At 34.1% G+C, this 25,256-nt stretch overlaps 3 protein-coding genes across 3 annotated transcripts; all 3 read left to right on the top strand.

The window, feature by feature from the left end:
• The first annotated feature begins 5,038 nt into the window (after positions 1 to 5,038).
• LOC114079491 (olfactory receptor 5J3-like) lies at positions 5,039 to 5,977 on the top strand. The gene has a single exon (XM_027920718.2). It carries the CDS (start codon positions 5,039 to 5,041, stop codon positions 5,975 to 5,977), a length of 939 nt encoding a protein of 312 aa, XP_027776519.2.
• Positions 5,978 to 13,268: 7,291 nt separating this feature from the next.
• On the top strand, positions 13,269 to 14,207 carry LOC114079492 (olfactory receptor 5J3-like). Its single transcript, XM_027920719.2, has one exon. The coding sequence runs from the start codon at positions 13,269 to 13,271 to the stop codon at positions 14,205 to 14,207; it is 939 nt and encodes a 312-aa protein (XP_027776520.2).
• Positions 14,208 to 23,870: 9,663 nt separating this feature from the next.
• Positions 23,871 to 24,791, top strand: LOC114079504 (olfactory receptor 5T18-like). The gene has a single exon (XM_027920729.2). The coding sequence runs from the start codon at positions 23,871 to 23,873 to the stop codon at positions 24,789 to 24,791; it is 921 nt and encodes a 306-aa protein (XP_027776530.2).
• The last annotated feature ends 465 nt before the right edge of the window (positions 24,792 to 25,256 follow it).

Here is a 25,256-nt window from a genome sequence, read left to right as displayed (position 1 = left end):
TGTACTAATCAATCACCCCTACCCAACTTTTTCCCGCCATTGAATTTGCTAATCAATGTTAAGAGCTGTTGTTTGATTTTCCCTCAGAATGGAATGATTTGCTGTATGATGTTGTGACGCATAAAGTATCTTCCCAAAACCTATAAAATCTCACTGAACAAAGGACCAGGACTCACCCCCTGGGACCCCTGTGTCTGAATGGTTGTGAATCCAGGCTCGAGCTTGCAATAAAGACTCTTGTGTGCTTGCATTGGATTTGGCTCCTGGAGGTCTATTGGGGTCTCACGAATCTGACATAACACTATAAATACCAATCCCTTTAAATTTTAAATCAGTTTTTTATTGCTAATGATGTCATTAGATCTTTGTTTTCAGGTTTAGTTGACTATTTAATGATTGGCATAGAATCATTTTCCAGTATTATGTGTTTAAATAGAGCATCACATCTAACTTTAAAGGGTTAATAGAAGACACAGAAGACAGAGGACCTGCTTTAGATACTTTGAATGTAATTATTTTATTTGTATTTTCATTGTCCTTGTCAACTGAATGCCTGCATGTTCAGACATTTTCAAAGTGTTTTCAGAAACTTTTACCCTTAATCCAAAATGTTTTAAGAGAAAAGATATTATTGGTCTGATTCGCATGCTTTATTTATTCTTCACTTATGGACTGGAATGAATTATACTTTTAAAAAACAAAACAAAGCAAAGACTGAACCAGTTCTAAACTGTTCTTTGAGTTCTAAAATAATTAATCTCTATTCTCATAACTCAACCTCAGAAATCACCCAAACTCCACCTCCTACTCTTTGCACATTAGCATTTAATTCACCAGAATTAAGAAATTTTCACGACAGAAGAATAAATTTACTTGCTTTTAGTATGAAAAATGAGGGTGGATTCTTATTTACATGCATATGCAAGGAAAGGGTGTGAGATTTCCTCACCAAAGTCCTGATTTAGGAATTTTAAGATGAAGGCAATAGCATGTAATTTCTGCAAGGACACATCACACTGGAAGAACAGGCATTCAAAAGGTGGATGGAGATAGAACCATGTCCACTTTATGCTTTTAATGTAGCCCTTTCTGCTCTGCCTCTGAAACTTATTTTTAAAATGGACAGGGTTTCTTTCTCTTCCCCTCTCCCTGCTCCTCCCTAATCTCTCCCACTTCACAATCTCTGGGAACACAGGATTACCTTTCTTCCCCATTTTAGGCAGATTCATCTGTCCTTGGGCACACACCCACCTCTGGAAGAAAGTAATCCAGACTTTGGGGATGGTCCCAGAAGATCTCAGAAATGACTATCTCCCAGATTAATAAATGAATGACAACTCCAACAGAGAATGAATCACATCCCTGTTCTGCTGATGGGCAGAATCACAGCCTTTGGGACAGGAGTCTCCTGTACTTCTCCTTTGCTAGCAAGACAATAAAACCTCCTTTTTCTTTTTCTCAAAACTGTGTTCTCATTATTAAATTGGCATTAGGGACAAGGATGTAGCTTTTGGTAACAGTGAGGTTTCCTTGAAGGAAACCATTAAAGAAGTACTGATTTTAGTTGTCTTTAATGACATTTATGTCACCCAAGGGAGTCAAAGAATGAAAATGTTTTCTTTCTACCAGATCTTGTTCTAGTACCTTAAAGTCCCTTGAAGTGTGTGGTTTTTTATTTGTCTTCCTTTCCCCCCACCCACTTAGGCTAAGGAAAATATTCTGAAAGCATAATGACATACCTTTCCTAAAGTACAGAGCTGGAATTATTATAAATTCCATTGATTTTTATTTTTCCTTTAGAAATCATGTATACTGTTTTTCTCCACTGCAGCTTCACATTTCTTTCTATTCATTATAATATTAAGGAAATGAAATGCTTTAGGGACGCCATTACATTCTTGAGAGTTCTCTAAATCCCTCAGGAAACACTAAGCAACTTTTAAATAATGTATGTATTCTATTCATTTAATCAGCAGGTAACTCTAGGGAACACATATTCCCATTTGAATTAAGGTAAATATATAACTGAATCTTCAATCTAAACTTGTCTTTTGACAGGATGATTTTTTAAGCAGCTTGAGCTAACTTTCATACCAAGGATTCTATGCCTGTGCCTCTCCTATATTAAAAGATAAGTTTGATTTCCAATCTGCTGCCTCTTACTACTATCATTACTCCATTTACGCACCATTATACAAGTAAGATATACTTAACTGACTTGTTTAGGATTTGGACCTTGCTTTTGAAATATAGGGAAATAAATAGAGCACAGGAATGGGCAGTCACAAATTCCTAAATAAGCTGAGGTGTTCATTATTTTTCCTTTCATTAGTAAGTTAAATTCACTTCTTCAAATCTTACACACATAGATTCTACACGTCATTTAAAATGCTTTGAATAAAGAAGGAAAAATATTCGGAATTTAATCTGATAAACACTTCAAATACCAGGAGCAAGTGAAACTGTAATTTATCTCCCCTATATGCTAAATTTCTCTTTTTCTTCATCAATATCCACCTTGTGGTGTGCCTTTTACTGAGAGTATTTTAAGTATCTATGTTTCAATTCATTGGAATATTCTTTCTAAAGGGAGAATTGCATCTACAACATGACTACATATTCCCATGGATATTATTTACCTATCACTATGGATAATCTAGATCTAACATAATTACCTCCTCATTAGTTATTATCTCAGTATTCTTGTTCTTTTTTCTAACTGAGTCACTGTAAAAAGAGTCCCAAAATGAAATGATAATAAAACCAGCAAAAAAAAAAAAAAAAATCATTCTTTACTTCATTCTATGGAGATAAAATGACCCATATTGTAACATTTAAAATATTTATTTACATTTATGCCTGGTTGAAAGGGAGCAAGGGGCAATTTTCCTCATGCCAATTCTCATGGAAGATTCCCCTCTGCCCAGTTCCAGAAAAGGCTGAAGGAAGCTGTGGGGTTGACCTTGAACACAAGCAGAGACACAACCTGTGTTGGACCTGTCTCTGTCCAAGGGACAGGTGTTTTCTGTGTAGCACTCTCCATGTTCTGCAAATGATTTTCAAACAAAGAAGAGTTTATCACTAAAACAAACTGACTAATAAACATAGGTAACAGCATATTCCTAAGGATTGAAACAAAGGTCAGGAAAATAAGACACCCTCTTTGGAATGAGGCAGAGGAATGTGTGAGAAAAATTAAAGTGCACTTTAAAGGCTGAGAAAGGAAATAGACAACCAATTCAGCTTATCCAGCAGGACATTGGGGAACAATTCTTAGGAATATGACATAAAAAAAAAATAAGAATGAGCATCTTCTTCATTTGGTTTCCCCAAAAAATAGCCCATGGTACTTCAGGTAAGTCTGAACCAACTTAGTTAAAATCCAGAAATATTATTCTAAAATGCCCTATTGATTTACATCTTGTGCTTGTTTATATTTCCACATTTATATGTAAATGTGAAAATATATTTGTTTTGTCTTTTTTCCAAGTCAAATGTGGTGCCCCTCAAAGATGATATGCATTGGTCCTGTGGAAAAGATTATATACTCTAAGAATTATGTTGCAACTTGGGAAGAAAATTAAGTATTACAAAGAAGGTTCTGTGTGTTCGATAAGTTTGCTTTATTCTGTGGTTTTATTTTGCTCTTTTCTCAGAATAATACAAGGACTTCTGTTTCCTGAGCCTCAGTTACAGTATTTCTATTGAATTTCAAAGGTCAATTATAAATTGCTTTCACCATGTTTCATATTCCAGCTGGGAAATGCCCTCACCCCATTCTAAATGGATGTTCTCAGAAGTCTGTGCCTGTGGCTATTATCTAAGGACAATAAAGACTTTCTAGTTAAAATAACTTCAGAGATTTTGGACTCTGAGTCTCTGCCTTTTGTCACATCCACCTGTTAAAAAATGTGGAGTACTGGTGCTGAAACCTCAATCCTTGTCCTTGATGCCAATCCAATAATGAAAAAAGGGGAAAGGGAGGTTTATTCCTTTGTTAGCAAAGGAGAGACACAGGGGACTCTTGTCCCAAAAGCTGTTTCTGCCCATCAGCAGAAATAGGGGGCTATATTCCATTCGTTCTCTGTCTGGGTTGTAATGCACTTCTTAATTCGGGGAGATAGTCATTTCTGAGATCTTCTGGTACCATCCACAAAGTCTGGATTTACTCAGGGACAGATAACTCTTCCTAAAATGGGGAAGAAAGGGAGGTGGGGAGATTAGGGAGGAGCAGGGAGAGAGAAAGAGAAAGAAACTTTTCCATTTTAAAAATAAATTGCATTGGCAACACAACAAGGATTATATTCAAAGCGTAATGTGGACCACTGTTACAGTAGTTGAAGAAAGAAAGAGAGGGAAGGAGGTAAAAATGTGGAGTAGGGCTAATTATGAAAACATCAGTGGACATTAGTTACTCTGAAAGTCAAAGCCAGCAGTATAAAAGAGAGCTTTGAGGAGACCATAGATTAGATTCTCAACCACAATTTTTTATGCTTTTTTTTTAAAGAGAGAGAGAGAGAGAGAGAGAGAGAGAGAGAGAGAGAGAGAGAGAATTTTTAAAATATATTTTTTAAAATTTTTCAGTGGACACAACATCTTTATTTTATTTTTATGTGGTGCTGAGGATCGAACCCAGCGCCCCACCCATGCCAGGAAAGCGCGCTACCACTTGAGCCACATCCCTAGCCCTTTTATGCTTTTTAAAACTAGACTTTTCTTTAGATATCTTTATAATGAGATTGCTTTAGCTTGTTATATACATTAAGACCAGTATTTGAAATTCATTCTGTCACTGAGACAGAAATATTCCTTTATTCATCAAGGCATTTTTTATGGAAGAGGTGAATAGATAGAATTAAAAGAGTCTAAAGACTTTCTAGTTAAAATTTTCTATTTATATAAGCAGAACGACCAGAGATGAGAGTCACTAACTCAAGCCACATAGCTAGTTAGGATTTCCAAAAGGTATGGATATCATACCATATCTGTTACTTTACTCCAATCCCCTATCATCGACAGGTATCAAGAAATGCAGCACATGGCTTATGTCAATTTTACTTTGGTGACTGAATTCATCCTTTTGGGACTAACAGATCGCGCTGAGCTGAAGGTGCTTCTCTTCGTGTTGTTCCTGTTGATCTATGCCATTTCTTTGGTGGGCAATCTAGGAATGCTCTTTCTAATCCAAATAACTCCCAAACTCCACACACCCATGTATCATTTCCTCAGCTGTCTGTCCTTTGTAGATGCCTGCTATTCTTCCGTTTTTGCACCCAAAATGCTGCTAAACTTCTTTGTTAAACAGGAGACCATCTCATTCTCTGCGTGCATTGGGCAGTATTTTTTGTTTGTGTCCCTCCTTACCACTGAGGGCTTTCTGCTTGCAGCAATGGCTTATGATCGCTATGTGGCCATTGTGAACCCGTTACTTTATACAGTGGCTATGACTAAAGGAGTCTGCACCATGCTTGTATTTGGGTCCTGTGTGGGAGGCTTAATCAACTCACTGACACACACAATTGGCTTAGTGAAGCTGTCCTTCTGTGGGCCAAATGTCATCAGGCACTTCTTCTGTGACCTTCCTCCCCTGTTGAAGCTGTCATGTTCTGACACATCCACGAATGAATTGCTGCTCTTAATCTTCTCTGGTGTTATTGCCATGCTCACTTTCTTGACCGTGATGATCTCCTACATCTTCATCGTGGCTGCCATCCTGAGGATCCGTTCAGTGGCAGGTAGACGCAAAGCCTTCTCCACCTGTGCCTCGCATCTCACAGCTGTGACCCTCTTCTATGGCTCCATAAGCTTCAGCTACATTCAGCCAAGCTCCCAATACTCCTTAGAGCAAGAAAAGGTGGTGTCTGTGTTTTACACCCTGGTGATTCCTATGTTAAACCCACTGATTTACAGTTTAAGAAACAAGGAAGTGAAGGATGCTGTAAAAAGGGCTACAACTATGAAACGTTTTTGTCCTTAATTTCGTACCACAAATCCAAAACCAGGAAATAAAACTCTGCTTTCTGTAATAATGCCAGTAAAGATTTTTATTGGTGCATCTTAATCATACAGAGTTCTGAGTTTCATTGTGGCGTATCCATACCTGTACATAACATGATATGATCTGTGCCACTCTTCAGGACAGCAGTCCCTGGAAACCTATAGCTTATTCAGTTGGATCACAGCCATACAAAGAGCTCTAGAAGAACAATGTGCCCTAGGACATATGGCTAGTTATTGTGTTAACTAACCTAAAACTAGACTAAGATTAGGGGGTAGTTTTCTTAGATAATTGATGGCATTTTCATTCCTTTATATGAGCAGACATTGATGTAAATATATATGCATTTGTTATATGGGTAAGTGAGAAGGAAAAGAGGGAGACCAGGCAAAGATGCACACCAGAGTTTATGTGTCATAGCTGACAAAGGCCATCTCTCTATAGGAGACAGAGGCAAAATAGGCTTGAGTTCTGGGACTTTTTTGAGGGACGCTCAGAAATAAGAACTGAGGTAGGTTTAGGGTTTGGTTGGTATGAGGGAGTGGTGAGCCTTTCTCAGAAACTCCCTTGGGTGGGAAAGTGAACCCGTTTCCTTAAAATGGCTGATGTCACTTAAGATGGCCATCCAGATGCTAAGCAAGGACCTTATAAGATACATATATAAAATATAATCATTCAATTAACATCAAGGAGACAAACATAAAATTTATGAATAATATAACAATAGATCTTTTGATCCTTCTATTTAGTATAAAAAAATTAAAATATTTTTAATACATAAAATATTGAGTCTAGCACCATGACACATGCCTGCAATCCTGGCAGCTTGGGAAGCTAAGACAGAGGATTGTAAATTTGAGGCTAACCTCAGCAATTTAGTGAGTCCCTAACCAAATTAGATCCTGCCTTAAGATAAAAAATAAAAAAGTACTGATTATGTAGCTCATAGTAAAGGACCTCTGTGTTCAAACCCCGTTACCATGTATATATTCACACATACACATATATTTATGCTTGCATTACCTGGAAAATGAAAAGGTATTTGTTTCAACAATTAAAAGTCTAGTATTCTTTTAAATAAATGTGTCTAGTATTCTTTTAAATAAATGTGAACACTTTAAGAATGCTCAGGAAAAGAATCTGTTGATCCTCAACCAACTTTCCATTCACAGTGGTTAATCTGAACAATTTTTTCGCTCCTATCCCTGAAATTCAACATGACAGCATGCCAGAGTTCACTTACCATTCTAGCCATTACCATTCTACATAAAAAGATCATTAATATCAGTTTAAGTTCTTGCTCTGAAGAATTTTACTTTGTGTTTTATTTTATTTATTTCTTTATTGGTGCGGGGGTACCAGGGATTGAATTAAAGGGCACTTGATCACTGAGCAACATCTCCGGACTTTATTTAGAGACAGGGTCTCACTGAATTGCTTAGTGCCTTGCCTTTGCTGAGGCTAGCTTTGAACTCGAAATCCTCCTGCCTCAGTCTCCAACCCACTGGGATAATAGGCATGCACCACCAAGCCTGACTTACTTTGTGTTTTAAAAGAATGACTTCAAGGCCAATTTGGAACCTGTAGTAATCAGATTTATCCCTGCATTTTTTTAGGTATCTTCCAGCATCCTTTTTAGACGAAGTATCCAGGTAGGGAAAATCTGTAAATTCAGTTTTTTTTTTTTTTTTCCCACTCAAATTTAATGCAAGTGCATCACCATAAAACCAAGCCCACATGTACTGATTGTTCCATAGTGATCTTATCTCAAATTACTGTAAATGATCCTATCTCAGAAAAAAAAAATGCAATATCCTAGAGAAAATTTTATTTGAAAATAAAATGGTATTAACATTTTCCAGTCTCTTTTAAATTTGAAACAACTGGAGGGAAATGGATCAAGTCCCATACAGTCATAATTTAGACTCACTAAATATTAATTAACATTTGCATGGGGAAGGTGAGACTAAATTTTTATTTTTTTCTTTTCAGAAACAGCCACTTTATTTAAGTAAATATTACCAATATCTATGTAAGTAAAAACAATGGTAGCATATTGAAAATATGCTATATTAGATAAACTGTGCAAAGATATTGATCTGAAAATTAAATTATCAGAATGAAATGTTAATAATACTACCAATGACACTACACAATCCTTCAAAATTTTCAGGACCTTTGAATATATTATTTAGGTCCCAAAGGTGCATATATATTTGATATTTATATATATGAGATTTTCATATAAGTGCATTTATATGAATTTTGTCTTTCAGACAAATGAAAAAATAAACTAATATTAATAGTATATAAACCAAATTGTATGTACCCCTTCACAATATTTCAGGAGCATTCAATAAATTATATCTAAAAGGATTAAACATGAAGAACATTATACAAACAAGATAATTGAAGATAAGAACAACAAATTGAAATGCTTATAATTTTTTTTTTCAATACACAACTTAAAAAGGAAGAGGATAGTTTCCAAGAATGCACATAAAATGATATAACTCCCTAAGTGTAATGTGTGAGAGGAGGTAATATTTTATGGAAAAAAATGTCATTTTTGTCTCATACCAACCTATAACTCCTGCTAATCAATAATTACATAATATACTATAAACAAAACCTAGGCATTTCCATGATAAAAAAAAGAGGCAAAAATCACAGTCATAGAATTCTGATGGAAATTTAGGAGGCTGGTGGCAGATTTTTGTAATGTAACCTGAAAATAATTAACATTTTTCTATACTTAAAATAAAGTTTAGTATAATTTATGTTACAGGTCTATTATTTAATTAAGTGAAATTTACTACAGCATATTCCAAATATTCTCAGATACTTGGTAGAATTAACTGATAGAAAATAAATGAGAGCTTCATGAAAGACATACCTGATGCAACTCTGTTGACTGATAAGCAAAACATTAGGAAAAATGATCTGAGAATGCACACTTATAGACACAGTCCCTTCGCTCCATGTCACAAATTGGTTATTACTCAATATAAACAATTGGAGGAATCAGGGCACAGCAGATATTCATTTTACATGAATTTCCTTTAGGTTCTCAGGGAATGTCTGTCAAATATGTGTTAAGTTTTTATCCTGTTGTGTAACCTTGAAGTTTGTGTTTGGGAATTCAGCTACCTCAAAAAGACAAATACTTTGCTGGTACCATCTAGACTTGTTGTGGTTACATTTATATCTTGGTCATATTTATTCTTACTCAGAAACCAGAGTCAGTTCAGTGAATTAATGTTCCTAAGATTCAAAGTTTGGGCTTGCTTCATCAACATGGAGTGATTATGTTGTTCACAACTATGATAACAATTTTCCATTGTCTTTGATCAAATGTGACCTGTTTTTAAATTCCATCTCCCCAAACCATGAACATCTAATGATCATATAAACTATAATATGATATAATTTCTTCCAAACTATAATATGATATAGGCACTCTAAAAATACTCTGAATAAATAAAATAATGGCATTTTTTTAGTTAAAGAGAGACAACCTCTCTTCTTAGAGTTTATATCAGTTTAGATATGTCTTCTGAAGTCTGAGAATTCCTATAATCTTCTTCTTTTGTAGACACTTCAGCATTCAGTTTTTGTTAGAAAACCCTCTGGGACTAAAGGTTTCCATGTGCAAACCTGGACACTTCATTTAATTACCCTGAGCCATATGCAAGGTCAATCAGAATGTTAATCAATCATAAAACTATAATGATTAAAGAAAATAATTGAACATATTAGACACCTAATAAAGAAATCATCTCAATTAGAATTCTTCCTGACATTGTTTTCTAGGAAAAAGAAATAATCATTTTAACTAAATTGATTATAATCTTATCTTTGTCCATATTCACCAATTTGTTTTCACTACTGCTTCATTTTAAAACCATTACAAATTATCACTACCATGTACATATGCAGTTGTGTTTGCTGGTTTCTTTATATATGGCATATATTTGTTTCTCAGTTACCCTTAATATATATCTTTGCATGATATATAGCCCACCATTTCATCCTGTATTCATCACCTTTTATGTTTTTATTCTATTCTACTACCTGTTTACTCAACATTCCAAAAGTTGCTTTCATATTCAACCAATATAATGACAAAATGTTAAACCTAATTTTATTCAGTTATCTTAATTGCCTAATTTATCCCTAATATTGAAAGCAATCTACTGCATGACAATACACATGAATGCATGCACACAAACACACACACTTGAAATTCTATGTAAAAATTACTTATGCTATTTTGTGTGGCATTACATTGAAATATATATCCCCCACACATAGATTTGCATCTTCTAAAATCACTTCCAATAATAATATGCTTGTAAATTTTTATATTCAGCAACTTATAAATTTTAGGGCTTTAAAAATAATATATATACCAGATTATGCATAATATGTACATATCATTAAATGATATAAATGAAAATTTTAAACATAGAATTTTTAACAGTTCTATTTTCCCCTGTAGAGCCTTATATAAGTAAGACAAGAATATCTGTGATATTTCCTCTCTAAAGTTGACAAAACATTAAATACATGAATGACTACCCTTGGGGAGAATGCTAGTACCTTAATTTCCTCATGTCTATTTGTGGCTGTTTTAATGAAACCCAGTGTTCACAAAGCACTGGGGATCCCATCCTCTATAGACCCAAAGCCAAATATAAACCCAACCGTCAGGAAATTAAGAGGAAAGGGACAGGAATTCCTCTCCACACCAGGTACGTGTGTCCTGCTCATGTGTTCTCACAAAGGATTTATAAATGCTTTCTCTGATCTCCAAAAAGAGAGTTTTCAATTCATGCAGGTGATGCAATATGAAGTAAAATCATCTGTTTCAAATTCATTCCAATTACCAAATACTCAAAATGGAATTTTGCCTGTCAGGTGGCTTTCTTGAAATAGAGAGTGGGTTTATTCCACATTTTCTCAATTAGCTATATATAAAGCTTCATATACTTAATTTTTGTGAGACTCACAAGAAAATATACTTAAATAACTACCTTGATATCTAAGACTGATCATTACAATCTATTAGATTTTGCCAAATCTGAGAAATAGAGCAGCAATTTCATTGGCATTCTTACCAGAACTGTTTTTTAGATGCAAATATCAGTTTGCTGTATCATATCTGATTTTACAGTAAAATAAAATTGTAACATGAAAAGTAGTCCAGAAGAAAGTGACTATTATAAAGAAACAATTATGAAATCATTAAAATTAAAAGAAGTTCACAGTCACAAATGCACTTTGTTTTAAAAGAAGGGCAATCAAGCCAAAGTTAGCTAACCACTAGTAAACCAAAAACGAAAAAAAAAAAAAAAATTCTAAAAGTTAGCTTAAGCAAAAAGTCATTTGTCAAGTATGTGAGTAGATAGTCTGTATTTTCTCATTCTCAATTTAATTTATTTTTTCTTTGCAGTTCTGGGACTGTGCCCAGGGCTGCACACATGCTCTCCTAGCATTTTACCACGATTCACTCTTTTCTTCATTTGCTTTACTTTGTGTGAGCAATGTACTTCTATAGAGTTCTATGCCCATGCGTGACAGTTTCTACACTTTTTTTCTGTCATTCTCACAATTTCTCTTAAGATAGTTTATAGATGAGTCTAATAGTTTGGTTTCAAATACAGACTACTCCAGTAAAATGTAACCAGTCATTCTTTTAGATTACTTACAGTTTCAACAAAATGAAAATAATCAACTCTTTCTTGTAGCATTGCTTGAAGTTTTTAAATTGTTATTACATAATTTACTTAAAGTCACACTGATACTAAGAGGCGGAAATCTGAATCCTTGTGTTTGTTATTCTTTATTCAAAGTTAGGGGTGCATCATTCTCAAGTATTTTGGATGGTTGCATGGAAAACGTTCAACATGTCTTTTACTTACTGAAAACTTCCAAACTACAGTGGCGTATTTTGTACTCTAAAACTTCTGAGGTAAAGAGTGTTCCCTTTAAACACTATTTAAAAGTTACTTCATAAGTACACTATATATTGGCAGCATACTTTTCATAAATTGTGAGCTAGATGCTAAAAGTCTAAAATAAAATTAATGATCAAGTATGTCCTGTATAAAAACTCATATCCATGTGTCATCTGATGAGTAGGAAGCATATGGTAAGTAGGAAGCATAGATATTGTCTCTAAAATGAGATTTGAGACTTCGACTTTAGGGATTAAAACATATTGAGGAAGATTTCCAATTCTACAATAATGAAGAAATCTAAGCATTATAAAAAGTATCTGATGTAGACAAATCCAAGTCTTTGGAGTACAAATACTATGAAGCATCAGAGGAGATAATGATAGATATTGTTTGGCATTAGAAATAATTATTTTCCAGAACAAGTTATCCTTTAAAACTAAACAATTTATTACCTTAGAAAATATTTGACTGTTTTTATTTTATATTACAGATAGATTTGACTCTCACTTCCCTTTTTTTGGATACCCTCTAAGTTTTAATAGAGGTTATTATATATAATATCCTCTATTAAATATATATATAATATCCTCTATTAAATATATATATAATATCCTCTATTAAATATATATATATATAGTACATTATACATATATGTATATTCTGTTTTATTTTTTAACTTGTTCAAATCTCATGTATAACAAATTTTCACATTTCCCCAGAAATCTGTTACCTATGGAGGAATATTTTTGTATTGGATTACTTTGTTCTTTATTAAAAGGCATTCTTCCTGGGGCTGGGGTTGGGGCTCAGTGGCAGAGTGCTTGCCTAGCATATATGAAGCACTGGGTTTGATTCTTAGCACCACATATAAGTAAATAAAACAAAGTTCCATCAACAACTAAAAAAATAAAAATTAAAAATTAAAAAAGACATTCTTCCTTAAAAGATAATGTCCTTGTCTTTTATTCTGGAATTTAGAATATTCCAGATCCATTTCTTGAACTTTCTCTATCAAATATTCTTACTAGGACTTTCTAAGCGGATTGTCATTTTTCCACATGTTCTTATGTGTTACATTAGGCCAATTTAGACCCTCCAGAGCATTCACCTGTAAGTTTGTATCAGGACAACTTTTCACACTTGCAAGAGTTTATTTCACCATGGATAATTTTCACAAAATTAAAGATGCTCAGTTTTCTAAAGCTGCTAATGGATTGAACTCATATATTCAAGCTGTGCTCTTTGGTTATTTCTTTTTTTTCATCTTTTCTTGTTCCTTGCAGATCCTTCGTAGGAGAGCCACATAAATGGCTGGCAGAAATGTCAGTGTGATAACTGAATTCATCCTCCTGGGTATGACCGATAACCCGGAACTGAATACAGCCCTCTTTGTGCTGTTTCTCTTGATCTATGTCGTTACTGTGGTAGGAAATATTTGGATTATAGTGGTAATTGTGTCCAGTGCCCAGCTTCATTCTCCCAAATACTTTTTCCTGAGCCACTTGGCTTTCTTGGATTTTTGCTATTCCTCAGTCTTTATTCCTAAAATGTTGCTCAACTACTTTGCAGGACAGAAAGTCATCTCCTATCATGGTTGTCTCCTTCAGTATTCCTTTGTCAGCCTCTTCCTGACCACAGAATGCTTCCTTCTGGCTGCCATGGCCTATGACCGATACCTTGCCATTTGCCACCCCCTGCATTACAGAGGTCTCATGACCCTCACATTCTGCATCTGCCTGGTGACTGCTTCTTACCTGCTGGGTTGTGCCAACTCACTCACCCACCTGAGCAGCTTGCTCCGGCTGTCTTTCTGTGGGCCCAATGTTATTGACCATTATTTCTGTGATATTCCTTTACTCTTCCGACTCTCTTGTTCTGACAGCCACCACAATGAGCTTTTATTCCTTGTCCTCTCTGGAGCGACCTCAGTGACAACCTTTTTGTTGGTAGCTAGCTCCTACCTGGGAATTCTTATCGTGGTCCTGAGAATGAACTCCTCCAGGGGTAGGTACAAAGCCTTATCCACCTGTGCCTCCCACCTGACCGTGGTAACTCTCTTCTACGGAACAATGATGTCTACCTACCTGGGAACCAGCGCTCACTACCCGCAGGACAGACAGAAAATTCTGTCTGTGTTTTATACTCTTTTGTGGCCAATACTAAATCTTCTAATATACAGCATAAGAAACAGAGAAGCCAAAGAAGCCATGACAAGAATAATTAAGAGAAAAATATTTTCCCATTGAATATGAGTTTTCAAGGATGTTTTAAGGAATATTTATTGAACCTGCAGGCAGTAAAAACAATACCTACAACTTGTGGAGGGAAAGGAAAGTAATCTGAATCAGCTTTTGTGCAAAGATGCATTATTGCTTTTAGGAACATACATGCACACCTGTCACATGCATCCATGTAAACATATATACACGGGTTTACATGGAAGTGTTTTCCTTTAATCTCTTTGGTTTACCATTGAAAGGCCTGTGAAGTAAACTGGTGAAAGAAAGATTAACAGAAGAAAAAGTGAAGCTTATTGAGATGCAACTAGATCAATAATTAACGACAGAGGTTTCTATACCCAATATAATAGGGAAAAGGGAGACAGGAGGAAAAAAAATGGGAAAAATAGGCTTCTAATGGAACAAATTAGAGACAAAGAAGTTTCATATAGTGCTTTTTTTGTGCAGTTAGAAGTAGGCTTCTCTTGTTCCTGGAAAAAAAAAAAAAAAAAGAAGAACTGTTCACTCTGCAAAGGCAGTTTTTCTATCCTCTCCTTCCTGCAGTGCAGAAGCCTTGGAGAGAGTATTAATGAGCCCTATTTTTGGCAATTTCTATATTTAGTCACATAAAGAAACCTCTAAAAAACTTCTTTGTGTATCTTGTGTCTTCAATTAGAAACAATTTTCTGTCACTTTGGTAATGGTTCTAATAATTTAATTTTCTATCTAACAAATTGAGATAATTTCCTATGAATTAAATATAGAGGAACCCAGAACATGGACAATAGCACAATACCTGATAAACGTGTGCGCACACACACACACACACACACACACCACCTTGAGAAGAATTAGTTACAGAGTGGAAGCTCAATCTTCCCTTTCATATTTAGAACCCTCTAGACTGAACCATTTTACAGATGAGGAAACCAAGGATTAAGGGACTGGAAAGAATACCAGAGAGCCAATAACATCAAATATGTGAACTGGAATTTAAACACACTGTACCTGTACACTTTTATGCAGACCTCTTTCATACTTTACAGTAATAAGTAGAATTGTATGTGTGTACTATACATGCTATTTTTTTTACCTAAAACTCTTGAAAATTGGACTATTTGATTTAAACATTTTAATAGGCACAGAAATGTTTCTTTTTTTATGGCAATTCTATAGCTGTCAGTTTTACAGAAATAACAAAGTAATAATGCAAAGGTATTTTATTGTATTAGAGTAAATTAGAATCCATGAAATATCAGACTTAAGGAAATTTCCATAAAACAGTCAAGAAATTTGAAAATGATAATGGTTTTATTTTTTAACAAAATAGTGTTTAGAACACCATATCACATTGTTTCATTTGACAATCATCTTATGGTCACTTCAGCATTAAAAGCCCAAGCCAGAGTCATCATTATGCCCAGAACTGAAATGAGAGCAAACACAGATTTTGTTAAATACCACTTTTGCAATATGTAGTGAATACAATTTTGAGTTTGCAAAAAGAATGTTTATATCTATCATATAATACTAGTTAAATGGTTTTAAATAATAATTTATGATAAAATATATCTGTTAGTTAAAATCCATTTTATTCCTAGTGCTTGACATTTAAATTTATATAAATATAATAAAATGTTAAGTGAATTTTTTATTATTTCTGTTTAATAGTTTCTTCCAGAATAATTCCATTGTTAAATATATTGGTTACATATAACTTCAATAGCACTTTATGTGCCAAAATATAAGTAATTGCTGTTATTGTCATAACCAAGCTTTCTAAAACACAAAACAGTTTGCCTGAAAGTCTTTAGAATATGACAAGATGCTTTCTGAGTGATATTCTCAAATCATACATTAAAACATAAATCTGTATTTTATATACCCATGCTCTCACTTTTGGATGTTAGAAATTTGAATTTTTTCATCTGACCAAGTAATTTTTGGCATAATGAATTCTGTACAGTAGCCTCTGCTCTGACCAGCAGTTTCACTTGCTAAGGTTTCAACTATTCACTGAGTGTAAGGAAAAGAGGGTACATGGTAAAGGTATTTTCACAGAAACAGCTCTATTTTATTGCTAGTTATTATTGTTCATCAATTCCTGTGCCCCATTCATAAATTAAACTTTGTCATAGATATGCATGGATAGGAGAAACCAGCACTTCATCTCATTGTACACACATTTCCAGGTCAGTGGACTCAACCAACCACACGTTAAAAATATGTGGGAAAGATAAATAAATAAGAATGATGTGATAATAAAAATAAATATAAAATGCAATATACCATTTACATTTTATTAGACATTGTAAATAATCAAAAGTAATATAAGGGATGATTTAAAGTATGTGGGAATTTGAACATCGGTTGTATGTGAATACTGCACTATTTTATGTACGTGACTTAGGTATTTAGTATTGATAGTAGATCTTGAAACCAAACCCCTATGAATGCCAAGGGAAGATTCTGTTGGACAGAATTCGTAGAGGTCTTATGTATGTTTGTGTGTGTGAATTTGCATTAGACTTCATTACTTATTAGACATTCTGAATTTCGGCACACCTCTCTTTTTATGGTAAATACTGTGAAACATGAATTAGATGCTTAAGCTAACCAAGTAACTAAGAATATCTGACTACAGATACATTCATATTTTTATTTGCAATCTGAACGTTTTACATCTACCTCCCAAATGGGCTCCCTTTCTCAAAGTCCCTCAGTCCCTCTCAAACTCAATATTGTGAAACTAACACCAAATTTTTATCATCACATTATCTTTTCTGGATAAAGTGTATGGATATACTTTAATAATATATGGAGGAAAGCCCTAGTTTTGGTCCCAGAACTCTATTTTATTACTTGAGCTTTTTTGAGGGGTGGTATTGTAGGTACTCAAGATTGCACATAGGGCTGCTTTACACTGAGCTACATCCCCAGCACTTGTTGTTGTTGTTATTATTTTTATTATTATTATTATTAATTGATTTTTTAAGAAAGGTTTTCACTAAATTGCTCAGTCTGGTCTTGAACTCATGATCCTCCTGCCTCAGCCTCCCGAACTGCTGGGACTACAGGTGTGCAGCACCATGACTGGCTACTTGTAGTTATTGATCTAAAGAAAACAAATCATGGTTTGTTTTGCTTCTTTAACTCTAAGAGCTAAGCTTGACCATGAGTGCATCCTACCTGCAGTTCCCTGAGCCCCAAATCTGAACAGATCTTGCCTTTCAAAGTGGTCCACCACAGTGCATACCTTAGGTGCTTCCATCACATGTCAAGAGATATTTTCCAGATCATCCCCCCTTATTTCCTTGAAAGTGTCCTTGGTAGTGTGTCTGTCCTACTCATTTACTTGTTCTTCTCAGAATGTTCTTCTGTACCATATGTCCTACTGTAACTAACTAGTATGTGCAACATATTTTGAGACCCTCAAATCTAAAGGACCACTTCAGTTCCTGTGGGACACATTAAGCCTGGGAGAGTGTGGGTTGTTCATTCACCTGCTTCTTGGGGCACATAAAGGTTGTTCCCTTTTTTCATCTTGATTTTGCTAAAATTCACACTCAGTAATTTATCCTCTCCTTTGTTCAGTGGCTTTTGAATATGCCTGGGTTTGATGTGTCATGCATTCTGTTAAATTGTGACTTTGCCTATTCATTCTCTTTCTGAGGCAAAACTACTGATCCCAATGATTCTTTGGTCTCAGGTATCTCAGCCTTTAAATAAACCTCAGTCTGTGGTTAATGGAAATTCTCCAGATCAAAATTTTATCAAAAAATATTTTATTTTTTTATTTTAATGTACTATTTTCTAATCATTATCCTTACTTGCTGTTTATATGTCTTATCTTTTGGGAAGTGTGCTAAGGCTGATTCTGGGTTTACTGAAATTTTTAAAAATGTTTTATTTGTGTGTTCTTCTTTTGATCCACTTTTTTCAGCAGAGTATTTACATATGTGGCAATCTTTGTTTATCTTTGAGGTGGCTTCCTAAAAAACATGCTCAGTGTCATGCTTAATTGCTTCATTAATTATTTGGCTCCATTGTCTACTTTTCATAGAGGTACACTCCACATTCTCTCTAAAAGATGTCCAAACCCATCACATTATACTTTTTTATCACTTTTTTCATATTCTCGTCTCTTCATGTGCTTATCATACCTGGTATTTTTTTTCCATTTCTCTCTTCAATAGTGGACCCTCAAATGCATCCGTGACTATAAATATGTAAAGGATTATGCAAATAATTTCACTCTTCTAAAATTTAATTTGCTCATATACAAAATGCCAAATTCCACTGTCAATTCCAAATTGGCTGTCATGAGAAACATTTGTAAATTAGATGAAAAAGAGAAAATATCTTATTTTTCTTGGCCTATCAATGTTAAACTCATTTATTTTATCTCTAGCAGTGCAGGTGAGTATGAGTGTGCTGGTGTCCACAGGCTTGTGTTTATTGCATGTGTGTGTCATTTTCAAGCAGGCTATAGACTGGCACTCCTACTTCACAGGAGATGCATCAGAGGGAATGTGATCTAATTGTCTTCTGGTTCAAAAGACAATATGATGAATAATTAAGTAATAAAATGTAAAGGACTCTGGAAGGACACATTAATGTAGACATTTATGCAATAATTAGAGTTCTCTTTTTTTAGCCTTTGGTTAAAAAGTTATAACAGAAAAAATGTAAAGTATTTTAATGTTAGACAGGAAATATCAAGACACGAGACGTAATCTTATAACGTAGCTGTTATTCTGGGATAATAATTTAACTTCCTTGTTGTCCTGTCCAGTTTTCTGGAGAGTTTATAATCCAAATATAAAAATATTACAATGCATTTGAGTGATTGCAAATTTTGCAAGAAATATTGTGATTATACATTACCATAGCTCATCTAATTATTAACTTGTTACAATATAAAGTGGCCAAAGCCTGGTGCAGTGTCACATGCCTAAAATCCTAGTGGCTCTGGAGGCAGAGGCAGAAGGATTGCAAGTTTAAAGCCAGTCTCAGCAAAAGCAAGACACTAATCAATTCAGTGAGACCCTTTCTCTAAATAAAATACAAAATAGAGCTTGCGATGTGGCTCAGTGGTCGAGTGCCCCTGAGTTCAATCTCTGGTATCAAAAAGAAAAGAAAAAAAAATAAAAAAGTGTCTGCTATTGCCAACATAAGCAAACTGGGCAGCAGGAAAGTTAAATTACTTCCCAATATCCCAGCTATGTTATAAGATTATGTCTCATGTCTTAAGATTTCTTGTCTAACATTGAAATACTTTACTTTTTTTCTAACTTTTAAACCAAAGGCTTAAAAAAAGTCTAGTTACTGCATTAATGTCTGTAGTAATGTATTCTTCCAGAGTCCTTTACACTTTATTATTTAATTAAGCACTGTATTGCCTTCTGAACCAGAAGAAAATTGGACCACATTCCCATTGGAGCATCTCCTATGGGAGTATTTCATCAACAGTTGAGTAAGTAGATATAAACATTCTAAATAAACCATATTCCTAAGGTTATTAAACCTGCATGTGCTATTTGTTCAGGTAAGAGAAATGTTCAGATCATTATCAGAATATTTTAGGAACACTAAAAATGAAGATTGAATATATTATTTTGCTATAAATCATTTATATATTAAATATGTAGTATGAAACCTGTGTGTGTTTGTGTGTGTGTGTGTGTGTGTATGTATATGTGTTTATTGTGGAGGATGGATCCTGAGGTCTCTGGTATGCTAAGCAAGTGTTCTATCATTGAGCTAAATCTCGAGCCCAAAAGCCCTTATCTCTTCCTATTACATAGGTGAATAAAATAGATTTATTAAAATCTAATTTATAAAAAGCTCCACCTAAGATTTCAAAATCAACATATCAAGGAAAGCAACAGAGAAAATTAAAAATGCTGAATTTATGTTTGTTCAGATAAATGAAAATGTACTAAATATACCACATTTTCATTTTCAAAATGGAAGAAGATGGCTTTATTCAAATTATGAACAAGCAGGAATTAACCAATAAAAAAATAAAAGCATATTTTCCTTATATACATAATGGGACCATTTACTTTATTTTAATGAGAAAAACAATAATTCTGTTAACTTTGTTTTTCTAGTTATATAATCCAGAAGCCACTCAGAATTAGTAGTAATTTCTGATATTTCTTTCACTGAATATTTTAAAATATCCAAATATGTCAAGGAGCATGTCTTGCTTTGTTTCATTGGGGATGAAGGAGGGTGGGGATGTCACCCACCGAAGGGAGTTGAGGTCTAAGAAGAGGCAATGTACAACTGTCAAAAGTGAATGAATCATGAGGGAGACATTGTATTGAAATCTAAAATTGAATTGTAAAAGTTTCAAATTTGGTATAATAACATTTTTGTATTTGCACATTATCAATTTTTAAAAAATTAAGGAACTTCTATTAACCTTACGAGGTTATAAACATTAAAAATGTAACTATGCATTTTCTAAATTAAATATCATGATTTTTATAATGGATATCATATAAGGGTATAATTTATGTATTGACGTTAAATAATCTTTGATTTATTTTTATTTCTCCCACAGAAATTAATATTTCTTAAACTAGAAATTCTTCGCATATTTCTTTCGGTTCCTAATGAATACGGTTCTGATTTTATACAATTATTTCCTTCCCAGAGGTGGGTATATCTATATTTTGTGGTTAATATGTAAGTTGTAATTAACAAATGAAAATTAGTAACAAAATAAATGATAAAGTGCTGCAGTCTGGCTGGGCACAAATGCCACAGTCTGGCTGGGCACAAAATCACGAGCCACCACACAGCTTGTAGATTCAAACAGCAACTCTTTATTCCTGAACTCACACCAGCCTTCTACAATCACGTTCTGGGGAAATCCACGTTCTCTGCCCAAAATCCACCCCCACTGGGCTTCTGTCTCCCAAAAAATACTGTCTGAATCCCGTGAGAACTCAAGGGGAACTCAGGCAGCAGGATACACCCTATTCCCAGCAGGAATAATCTTAAACCTGGAACCACCCTAAACCCAAGGAGAGCCCTAAACCCTGATTAGGAAGGAAATTGTCATACCTACTTGGCTAATGGCTCCCAGCAATAAAGAAATTCTAAATTTATTAATGTGATACACTACTGTCTTTTCCTGTAAATTTCTCTTCATTCAAATATATGCCTTTGATTTTTCTCCTGGTTAATTCATTTGAGTATATGTTGTTCCCTGATTTTGTAGATATATACAGTTATTATACATTTAAATTCTTTTTTTTTTCTCCAAATGGCTATAACTACACTCCCACCAGCAGTGTAGGAATGTTTTGTTTACTTTATTGGTTCACCATCATTTGGTAAATTTTTGTTATGGTTCAAGTGTTATGGAAAGTTTTCTGTCATCTTACATTTCCATTTTTTCAGATCATTGCTAAAGTAATACATATACATAGGCCATAGAGAGATCTTCTAATGTGAGTTGCCTACAGGTATATTATGTCCATTTTCCTATGGATTTTTAGTGTGTCATTTAAAGCATAAGTATACCTATTTTCTTCAGTCTGCAACTTATTCTTTTACTCCATTGTGGTGATATTATCATTCAGATATTTAAGGTTATAAAATCTAAGACTGATCAATCTTTGTGAATTTGATGTGTATTTGGGGATCTCTTAGATGATGAGTGATAAACTCAATCTTCCTTTGCAAAGTTTGGGTATGCACAATTGGCAGCTTTGACACTTGAGGGATATAACCATGTGGATGGAGAGTAGAAAGTTATTCAGATAGGAGAAAGAAAACAAGGGGATATTGAATGAGGAGACTCTCATGACAAGAGAGGTTTTCTCTGTTCTGCTGAAGGGTAAACATTACATTTATGCATCGCATATAGGAAAGCACACTGTGATGACACTATATTTTAATGTTATTGTCCTATTGGAAATAGAGTATCATGGTACTGCCTTGAGAAAGAGAATAATTTTCCACAAAATCATAGTTAAAAATCAAAGTTAAAAATCATAAGTAAGAATAAACCAAAGAAGGAAGAAAAGAAGGACAGAAAGGACAAAGGAAAGAAGGTAATGAAGGAATCAGAAGAAGACAGAGTAAAGAGGAGGGCATCCATCTTACCCAAGAGTGGTTTTTCACTTCTCTGCCTTATTGTTTCTAACAATTCAGTAAAAAAAATATTTTATTAGAAATTATTTTTCATATTCCTGGTAACCTGTCCCAAAAGATTGTTGATATGTGGTGTCCTCCCATGCTGTCACTCTTTCCAATATATCACTAATCTAATCTATTACTATTTTTTTCCCTAAATATCTCCTTCTCTTACTAATGGAATTGATGTCAATCTATTGGAATTGGAATTTGACTTATATTGGTGACTCTAAGTAGCTAATAGGTCATCATTTGCAGCAGGTCATGTGTCTCCAGAACTGATTCAAATTTCCTGTTGTTTGGGGGACATAAAAATAAACAAATAAATAAAATGAATCAATACGTATTGTAATACAATTGATCATGCAAGTGGTTGAAACTTATGGACAACTAGAAATTGAACTTACATATAGGTAACTCTTCGACATATTGTTTAACAATAAAACTAATGAAGACAGATTTATTTCAATTATTGTTTCATCCCAACATTTGCTCTTAAATTTTAATTTTTATATCTTGCTATAAAATTATTCCTTAACTTAAATTCAATTAAGATTATTTTTGAAATATTTTAATTGCACCTTAATGAATAGTTACATTGCTATTATTTCATGTAATGAATCTACAAACAATGCCTAAAAAATATAAAAACTTTCAAAAATCACATATTTCATGTTTTTTTCAGAATAATTCTACTAACTTTTACCAGAGTTTTGAAAGAGTGCAAAAATATAGAGCATGTAAAGAATTTAGAGTTCCAAAAGAAATGAAATGACCAACAACTTAACTTAAAAAAAGACATTACAATGCCAATTATTTAAGAAAGAAATTTGAATAAAATAGATGCTTTCATAAAATTTTCATGAACTTTCTTCCCCTAAAATATGAATTCTACTAATAATCATCACAAAAAGCCATAGTGGAGATAGCTTTTTGGTTTGTTGTTTGTTTATAAAACTAGCTCATAAAACATCAGAATACAAGCAGTTGCTACTTTATAAGAACAATGCAAATCAGCATATTGTATATAGACATTTATTTTAAATAAAATTTTATTAATGCCATTTTTATTGTTATTTATTGTTATAGAATTTATAGTGCTCTAATTATGAAAGAGCATAGATTATATCAAATCATTTTACACAAGTACTAAAAGATCTAGAAGTCTGAAGTTATTTTTCGTATGATGTGAACACGTGTGGGATTGGATGTTAGAAGAAATTTTTTTAATTTATTTTTTTGTTCACTTTGTGTTTCAATATGATTTAATACTAAATCTGCTAAGGCTTTAGGAATGGCATGTGTTGAGTCAGGGATCCCACCAGTACCTTGCAGCTGATCATGCATGAGTACTCCACCCTTGGCCTACTGTCTTGTAATTGTCTCCTCAACCTCTGCTTGCTTATTATGCCCAGGAGATAATATATCAATATAGTTTATTTCCCCTTGACTTATAATATTGTTCATTATTTTCATAGCAGCATAAACTATAAACTCCTGAATATCTTCAAGTTTGTACTATGAGATTTCAGCATGAAGAATATCACTGAAGTTACCATGTTTGTACTCAAGGGCTTCACAGACAGCAATGAACTGCAGGTCATTCTCTTCTTCCTGTTTCTTCCAATTTACCTTTTCACTCTCATAGGTAATTTAGGATTGATTATATTGGTCTCTGGGGATTCCCGACTCCACAATCCAATGTACTATTTTCTGAGTGCTTTATCATTCTCGGATGCCTGCTTTTCTACTGTTATTACTCCAAAAACGTTAATAGACTTTATTTCAAAGACAAAAGTCATTTCATCTCTTGGATGTGCAGCACAGATGTTTCTTGCTGTTAGTTTTGGAACCACAGAGTGCTTTCTCTTGGCAGCAATGGCTTATGATCGATATGTGGCCATCTACAACCCACTTCTGTATTCAGTGAGCATGTCACCCAGGGTCTATGTGCCACTCATCATTGCACCCTACATCGGAGGAATGCTGCATGCTAGTATACACACAGTGGCCACTTTTAGCCTGTCATTCTGTGGGTCCAATGAAATTAGACATATATTCTGTGACATTCCTCCTCTACTTGCCCTTTCTTGTGCTGACACTCACATAAATGAGCTCTTGCTTTTCATCTTTGTGAGCTCCATTGAGATAGTCACTATCATGATTGTCCTGGTGTCCTACAGCTTCATCCTGTTGGCCATTCTGAAGATGCATTCTGCTGAAGGGAGGAAGAAAGTGTTCTCCACCTGTGGCCCCCACCTTACTGGAGTGTCCATTTATTACGGGACCATTCTCTTCATGTATATGAGACCAAGTTCTAGCTATGCTCTGGAGCATGACATGATAGTGTCAATATTTTACACCATTGTTATTCCCATGCTGAATCCCATCATCTATAGTTTAAGAAACAAAGATGTAAAAGAAGCAATGAATAGAGTGTTCAGAAAAAAATAGTGCATGGATAAAGTGAATATTTCACATTAAACTTTTAAGTGACAAAAATGAAACTAATTTTTAATGTGCTCCAATCATCAGTTCTGAGAAAGAAAGGTACTATTTTATTAAGAGGTGTTTTTTTTGTTGTTATTGTTTTGTTTTTGACATTTTGAAATAAAGATAATAGTCACCATAGTACCTACACAGATCTTAGCACAAAATATTCCTACCATGATTTTCTTGCATTTGTTTCTCCTGTTTGGAAGACTCTCCTTTATTGTTCACTTAGTTACCACCCTAGGTTTCCCGTATTGATTATGGTCCCTTCAATACATTAAGATCATTGAAATTTACCGTATTGTGTCTTATTTCTTCATCTTCCTTCTTCCTGAAATGTGTCTTTTGCAGTCTTCACTATTTTATATAACATACATTTAGATCAATATTTCATCTACTATTTTACAAATCTAAGAGAATGATACG

This window comes from Marmota flaviventris, chromosome 9, assembly GCF_047511675.1.
Source record: "Marmota flaviventris isolate mMarFla1 chromosome 9, mMarFla1.hap1, whole genome shotgun sequence".
Classification (NCBI taxonomy): domain Eukaryota; kingdom Metazoa; phylum Chordata; class Mammalia; order Rodentia; family Sciuridae; genus Marmota; species Marmota flaviventris.
The sequence above is the reverse complement of the archived record's forward strand: the minus strand, read 5'-3'. Positions and strand labels throughout refer to the sequence as shown.